Source organism: Daktulosphaira vitifoliae, unplaced genomic scaffold, assembly GCF_025091365.1.
Source record: "Daktulosphaira vitifoliae isolate Bord-2020 unplaced genomic scaffold, ASM2509136v1 Scaffold_2, whole genome shotgun sequence".
NCBI lineage: Eukaryota > Metazoa > Arthropoda > Insecta > Hemiptera > Phylloxeridae > Daktulosphaira > Daktulosphaira vitifoliae.
Genome location: NW_026099573.1, coordinates 46339058 through 46347393, shown reverse-complemented (window position 1 = coordinate 46347393; position 8336 = coordinate 46339058). Strand labels below are relative to the sequence as shown.

Genomic DNA, 8336 nt, shown 5'->3' with positions numbered 1-8336 from the left:
TGACCATGTCATGTAAGTCGGACATTGGATGTGCGTCGAACGCCGTCTGAAGATTGAGTCTTCGGTAATCGACGCATAACTGCTGAGAGCCATCTTTCTTTTTGGCGAAAACTACGGGACCTGGCCATGGCGAAATACTTGGTTCTACAAACGCTTGCTCCTCCATCTCTCGCACCATATTAGATATGATGTACGTCTTTCAGTACCCATGTGAATGGTTTGCATTGATACCAGGTACATGCCTGGTATCAATCCCATGATACTTCCTGTTTCACCAAAAGTTCATGTCCTAGGAAGATGTCCCCAATCAAGTGGTCGACTACTGCGGCTCTGAACGTCACCTGATGAAGTTCAGACACCCTTGCTGTGAATTCAGCGTACTCGTGAACCTGCACGGTCCGGTTGTCAGCTATAGTGACCACATATGGTTCTTCATCTACCAATTTCTCATATTTGCGTGCTACCCACGGTAAAACGTAAGATCTCGTGGCTTGAGAATCTAACGGTGCAATAACTATTCCCGTAGGGAACTTCAGTTCAATTGCCGGTAATGGCACATTGTAACTTTTTGGTGTACCGCTTTTTTTTTACCGTTCTTACTTGAGTTAACATGACCATAGTTTCTACTGTGATCTTCTCCGGTTCCAAAAACATTACTGAATCCTACTCGGATTCTGTTCGGTTCCCATTGTCGATAGAAACATTTACTCTGGAGAAAAGTTCAGCTACCCGGAGACGTATATTGTATAAAGAATCCGTGTCAGATTTTCTCCGTCGATTTTGAATTCCGCTGAAAGGAGTAAACTCCTCAAAGAATTTTACCGGGAAAGACTTCGGAACCGGCAACAAAGTACTTGTAAGAAGGTCTTGTTCTGGGTCTTCCGGGATTTTTTTCGGTAAAGGGTAAAGGGTCTACGGAAATGTGCTGTTAATGTTCCTTGGTCAGGACACGTTGAACTACATTCCAGTATTTACGGAACTTCTCCCTTTGCGGTTTTCTCCCGAAAATTATCCTTTCCTTCGGATTCAATTGCGGCAACTGCATTTTGATTTGTCCCTCCGATCCCTTTATGTGTTCTTGGGCAGAACTTCAGGCCTTGGGACTTTTTTTCGGCGGATTTCGGGTTTTAACACTTTCTGTCCGAGCGATTTTCTGTGGATCGACCGGACTCTTCTTGTTTCCCCACTTATTGTAGTTTTTGTCCGGGCAGTTCGCCCACCAGTGACCGTACCGAATGCAGTTTTTGAATCTAGTCGCTTTAAAATGGTTTTTCTCCGGAAGTTTACCGTTTGAACTCGGCAGTGGTTCTTTATTAGGCCATTTAGGGCCGTACTCATCCGCCGATAATCTCTTTTCTTCGGGCTGCCGTTGCCGTAAGAAGTCTTCACTATTTAGATCATTAGCCCAATCAAACAGATCGTCTATTAACTTCGATCGCCTAACACGCGCCTGTATCCGATAATCTCTGTTCATCAGCACCACGATAAGATCGACTAGCTCGTAGTCCGCAAGCCTAGAGTCTAGTGGGCGGGCTAGCTGGAACTTCCATATAATGAACTCGCCTAACGACTGGTTCTCTCCCTAAATACCATTGTGGAAGTCGTTGCGAATTTGTGTCCGGATAGACTCACTATTGAACCTTCGCATAAACTGTTGTCGGAACATATGCCAACTTGGGTTCATACAGCGTATGATTTCCCACCATGTTCCGACCTCCGCTTTGAGTTGAGGTGCTAGGACTTGGAATCATTTGTTAAATGGTACTCTAGCCTCATTGTTGTAGAATTAAGGATTTACTTTATTATAATAAATAAACAAATAATACAGCGGTTGAATTTTTTTTAACATATATTTTAAATTAGTATTTAATTTGTCCGTACAAATATCACGATTATTTATTCCGTGAGGACGTTGAAAGAAAAAGTGCTTGGTGCATCATCGGACCGGTTTGCGTCACCCGCGGTCACTCGGCGTTGCACGACGGTCGGACGAGGAGAGATAGCTGTGTCGCAGTCGCCATCCGGCAGTAAAGCCGGAAGTGCAATGTGTCCAGCAGCAGGATGAGTGAAGAGTGGAGGAGTATTGCCTCGACGTCGGGCTCCACCTCCATCCACTCCACGATGTCCGGCTGTTGGAAGGTTAGGTCCAATGGCGGATCTATCCGATCGTTTCCTAGGAACACTACAGTCAGATCGGGTTGTCGACCCCGGCTCACGTTTCCGTCGGGCCGAGACCCACTTCCCACTCCGTTTACCACTACTGTGACGGGGGTGGCTGGCTGGCATCTAGTGCCACCTGTTTGGTCCCGGGTATTGTGCCGGTGATTTGGCCGATTTCGCTCAAGCCGCTCTTGTGCCGGTTGTTTTGGACGGCGAGCACGTGGCCGTGGTTTTGCAGGACCATCGTTCCATCTCTGGGTTTCCCCTTGGCGGACTCTCTCGATCAAACCGCGAACGAAAGCGGGCAACAGTAGTGGCTGGGATCGCAACTCCCAGACTTCTGCCGTTCTGACCCGAGCCCGGCTCCAATTCGGCAACTTTTCGTAGGTTTCACCCAGTAATACCGCTGCTTGCCGCATCAGACGTCTCGCCTGTTGTCGCGTGTTCGGCGGCTAATCGACGCGATGGGCGGAACGGGCGGGCTCTCCTTGCTGCTGGTTGTCGGTCATCCTGTAACAGAGGATGATTGTTAGGATTACCTCCCGAAGTGTCATGTTTCATGGCCGTAACATGCAGCTTCAACTGACGCTTTCCTTTGGTCGCAAATACTCCCTCAATTAACCTTTTGGCTTGTTGCACTGGGCCCAGCCACTTAGGGGCAAGGCCGGCATGAAACTTTTTATCAGCGCTGGATAAGGGATGTGCGCGTTAATACACCCAATTCCCTTCCTCAAAGCGTTTGCGGTGATTTTCACGGGATATATTGTGACCAGCGTTGTTCTTACCGAAAGATGACCCGAAATTTTGAGAGGGTTGTCCTCCCCCCCAGAAATTTTAATTTTCCTACCGAAGATACAGGAATTTTCGATTATCACACACCGGAGTTATGGTCATTTTTCGGCCTTTTCAGGAAAAATTGTTGTTTCTTCGGTGTAATCCTTCTTCTACTTGTTTCGGGTTTTTACCCGTAGAAATAATGTCCAGCAGCCAACCGCCGGGGGCTTTGGCTTCTCGCCTAAATGCCCGCTCAGAGGGAGTGCTCCCTGTTAGACTTTTCCGACGATTTCTTATTGAAAAAAGTATATTCGGAATACAGCTGTCCCAGTGACTATGTGGTTTGTCAACCAAAGCTGTCCGAAGACCTTTTTTCAAATCCTGGTTTCGCGGTTCTACGGGGGTTTGCTCTTGGATGGTAAATTTGCGTTGTCCATCCTTCTGTATCTCACTTCTCCAGTGCTTTCTCAATTTTTTTGGAAAGAACTGTGTTCCATTGTCTGAGAGAAGTACTCTAGCATAGCCGAAACGAGAGAAGAACTCTCTTTCTAGAGTGTCGGTAATCGTCTTAGCGGTGGCTTGCCCTAGGGCAGGGGTCGGGAACCTTTTCGTAGGAAAAAGCCATTCTTTCAAAAAAATACAAAACTATGATATCTATAGAGCCGCACAGTTGTGAACAACCTTTTGTTAGTAGGTAATAAAAAAAATTCCGAAAGCGACCATTTTTAATTGGCTGAAACTTTCGGGAAGACTGTTCCATACGTCAAATATAACTTGTTCTTCTTTTTGACATTTAGCAAGTTCCGTCCATTTATGGTTCGCAGCTAAAAATCCTTTTCCCTTTCCAGATTTTCAATATCCGTTTTCAAATTCTCAAATTTTGTAGACCAAAGATCTTTGGATTTAGTTCTATTAATTGCAATGAAAATAGTCTTTTGTCGACAGATGGAAACGATGGAAAATTAATTTTACCAGTCTCCGTTATGAGTGGTGATGTCAAAAAGTTCAACGTAGATTTATATTTTCGAAAATCTTCAAAACGTCTACTGTTCGGGTGAACGCTCAAGTTGGTCATACTGATAGTGTATTATCTGGTGATAACACTTCCCTCATCGGACGCTTGGCCGTTATAGTTTATAATTCACTCTCTCGAGATCCGTCGCCTAGATTTATTGGTTTTTTTTGTTTTTTAAAAACGCGTTATTGTCTCGCTCTCGTTATTGAACTATTGCTTTCGCCTAACCTAAAACATTATATCTTTTTTTTGTTTTACTACTAAAATCGTTAGTCTGTTGTTAATTCGTAAGCACGATTGTTAGCCTATTTGAACCGTCAGCGTAACACAAAACCAAATTTGTATAATATTAATTGGTAATAATTTCAATAGTTTATTTATTATTTGTTATTTATATACCTTGTTGTTCGCACATTAGCTCACTTTACCCATAGGGTACATTGTCATTTGTATTAAGCTCTTTAGATATATTAACTCTATTCTGGATTGTAACAATACAATTATTCTATTAAAACATAATCAGCAGACTGTTAAAGTGCGAGCCCCTCGGTACAATTGTCCAGTAATATTTAATTTATAATTTAGATAAGTTAAAGTGTAGTTAAGTTTCTAGTAATTTATGTTACGATTATCTTTTTATGTTATTCATGTGGTAGTATAAAGCAAATCCAGTCCATACGTCCAGATAAGTTAAAGTAATTAAATAGTTGAGTTGCTCATTTAATAGTTTATCTGAGTTAATTGTTTATTGTTTAATGAAATTAGTCGTTTGTTATATTATTATTACAATTTGATTTAATCGACCACTGGTCATTGCACGATTGAAATTAACTCTGTCCTTTGATTAATGAACTCTAATGTTTGTCCATTTGTTTATGAACTCATAATGTGATAATAATTGTTTTTTTTTTCATATATTTGATTCAACTACTTCTCTTGAACAATCTTATTACTTATCCCTATCTTCAATTTGTTAACGTTCATAAAAATTATACTTGTGTTTTGTCCAATACCTGCTAATTACTTATTTTAATTTGTTAATATAATTGTACAAAATAATTGAATTTAAGTCTGTATTAAACATTACTCTTGTACTTTGCTCATTGCAATAAATTTACTGATTTCACTGAATCATGTCGCACTGAATATTCACATTTCCCTTTACCTCTTGAGCACATATACAGTCCACTATCACAAATCATGTATTATAAATAACTAACTGAACACATATTACAGGTAAGGTAGTTAGAGCATTGGAGTTAATTGGCTTACTCATGGTACAAATTTTATTTACTTTTACTCTCATAATACTTGGTGTTATAATTTTTATTTAGCTTAATTGTTCCAATTCCTCCCTACCCCTCCACTCCACGCACCTTCCTATACAAATAAATCAGATAGTCATACTTAGAAAATCAACTGACTAACCGGCTTTTCTCTTGTCGCCTTCGTAAGAATAGGAGTTCGTTCACTGTTCAGTCCTGTTCCTAACATCTACTAAACGAATTTTTCATGGATTGAATCCCCGATTTAAAATACTCCAAATCAATAATACAACCTGAGCTTTCCGTGTACTCTTTCAAAGATTCAAAATGATCAAGATTTCCGCTGTCAATATCTTCTGAAAAAAGTTGAAGTTGTTGTTCGAAAGAAAGAACAGTTTCCAGTAGTGTATGTGCTGTATTTCCCTTACCTTGAAGCTTTTTATTTAAGTGATTTAGAGATGAAGTCAAATCTACAGCAAAATACAATTTTTGTAGCCACATATTATCGCACAATTCGGGGTAGTTGATGCCTTTATTTGTTAAAAAAATCTTTTATGGGTTCGAAACAATCTGTAAAGCGCTTCAAAACAGCCCCTCTCGATAACCAACGTACATTATTAAACATTAAAAGTTCCTTGTATCGGGCATTAACTTCATCAAGTAATGCACGAAACTGTCTATGGTTCAGAGCTGAAACTATGATTTTGTTAATAATTTTCACTGCTAGTGCCATGACTTGGTTAAATTCAACTGGAAATGTTTGAGCACATAAAGCTTCTTGATGTACAATACAATGAAAAGATAGTAGTTCATGTTTCACATTTTGGCCAAAAAGAGTAATAAATCCTTTATATTTACCAATCATATTTGGTGATCCATCAGTACAAAGAGATATCAGCTTATCTAAATTGATTTCTTTCTCTTTACAAAATTCTGTAATTGCAGCGCAAATGTCCTCTCCTCGAGTTTGTCTTTTGAGCGGTAGTAAACCCAGTAATTCTTCATGAACACCCGCAGACGAAACATACCGTCTCATTAAAGTGAGTTGAGCGATGTTTTTAATGTCACATGATTCATCACAAGCTAAGGAAAATACAGGTGATGACTTCAGATCGGAAAACTGTTGTTCTGAGATATTTTCAGCCATTCTAATAGCTCTATCACGAACATTAGTTGCCGACAATGGAATATCCTTTATTTTATTGATTATTTCTGTTTTATTTTTAAATTCAGAAAAGAGATGTTCTGACATACCAATAAAACATTTTTTAATATATTCTCCATCAGTGTACGGTTTTCCAGATTTCATGATTTCGTGAGATACAACAAAACTAGCTGCAGTCAAATTAGACGCTGACTGCAACCAGTTATTAAATTTTGATGTCGATTGTTGAGATTTACGAATCAACTCGGCCACTGCTGTTTTTCTTTCATTTTCAGTTGGATACGTCTTACCAAAATAATTGTGTTTGTATAAAAAATGACGTACAATATTAGATTTTTTATTGTTTTTGAAGTTTTCGTCACAAATAAGACATTTTGGTTGTCCCATGTTGTTCGGGACAAATGCATAAGTATCAGTCCACTCACTTCTAAATCCTCCATTTTCCTCTTCAATTTTACGTTTTTTGTTTGTAGACATTTCGAAGTTTATAGAAATACCTCTATTGGAAAAAAATCACATGAAAGAAATACCGAACAACGTCGCACTGATTGAATTGACCTAACGAGGACCGTGCTCACGTAACGACTAATATAATTTTGTATTCTACCGAATAATGATAGTCGAGTTTAATAGAACACACACATATATATTATGTACACAATAAAACTAATTGTGTGATAAGATTAATAAATAACAACGAAAACATTCCCGACCCATGTAATAAAAATAAAATAGATAGAACACTCACATACATATTATAAACACAATAAAACTAACTGTGCGATAAGATTAATAAATAATTATTGAGAAATTCAGAATTATTATATATTATATATATTGATAATTATCCAAAGAGCCGCAGGTAGAAGCATACCCACTAGGGCCTAGGTTTGGTTGGGTTCATAAAAAAATCAAACTTTATAAATTTATTACAATACATACACATACGATTTAATGGACTATAGTAACTGTAATTCTGGCGGTGGCAATCAATATGAAATAATGGATGATTTCGTGCGTTGAATGAAGGAACATTAAATTTAATTTTAGTTAATAAATCAGGACAATCAATTTGATTATTAATAATTTTATATACAAAATTTACATCATTAAATAGTCTACGTTTAGATAACGGATCTAGACCGCATTGTTTAGCAACGNTAGACATATTTTTTACATATCATCATACACATCTACCGTTTGTATTTCATAACACAAAGAGTCGGTATTCCATGAAAAATAATAAAATTATTATTTTTAGTTTATTTATACACATGTAAGAAACCAAAGCAGAATCAATATTTCATGAACACATCCTTGATCTAATAGAATAAGCGAATTATTAATACAAATATAATTAAATTTTTTATATGATTAAAACCATAATAATGAACACACTGTCAAGTACCCTCTCCCATGTGTGATCAAGCTGACATAAGAAAAAATATGGTTATGTTCAAAAAAGAAGCTCTCAATCATCATTCGTTTTTTTTTCTTCACTACTTCTTCTTCGTTTGGAATGGTTTTGTCTCCTCAATATTTTTGACATGTGTTACAAATCCGTGATGGAGGAGTAAAGTTTTTTCAATTTGGCTTGGCCATCATAATGGCATCAACACCAATACATTTTCTTGGGCATTCAACAACGAAGTATTATGGTATATTTTTGATCCTTTTCTGTTTGTTATAATTTATTTCGTCATCCTCTTATTTGTTTAGTTAATGACTATAGGGATTGTAACTATGATTTGAGATTATGTTATATGGTCAATTCTTTCTGTTCTTTAATTTTCCTTCTTCACCTTACGTGAGTTGACAGGTCCTCGGGTGTGGTCAGGGTGGACATGGTGAACATCTCAATGGGTCCCTTACATTTATGTAGGGGATACCCATTGACGTTGGTGACATGTCCATTTTACCCTGACCCACACGATGGATCTGTCATACTCACGTTACC

The 8336-nt window shown here is 38.3% G+C and overlaps 1 protein-coding gene across 1 annotated transcript; it reads right to left on the bottom strand.

The window, feature by feature from the left end:
* Positions 1-248: 248 nt before the first annotated feature.
* Positions 249-6819, bottom strand: LOC126898323 (zinc finger BED domain-containing protein 5-like). The gene is made up of 4 exons (XM_050672263.1): positions 6805-6819; positions 5824-6664; positions 5489-5744; positions 249-579 (listed from the first exon to the last, which is right to left on the bottom strand). The coding sequence occupies exons 1-4, from the start codon at positions 6817-6819 to the stop codon at positions 249-251; spliced, it is 1443 nt and encodes a 480-aa protein (XP_050528220.1).
* Between the last annotated feature and the right edge of the window lie 1517 nt (positions 6820-8336).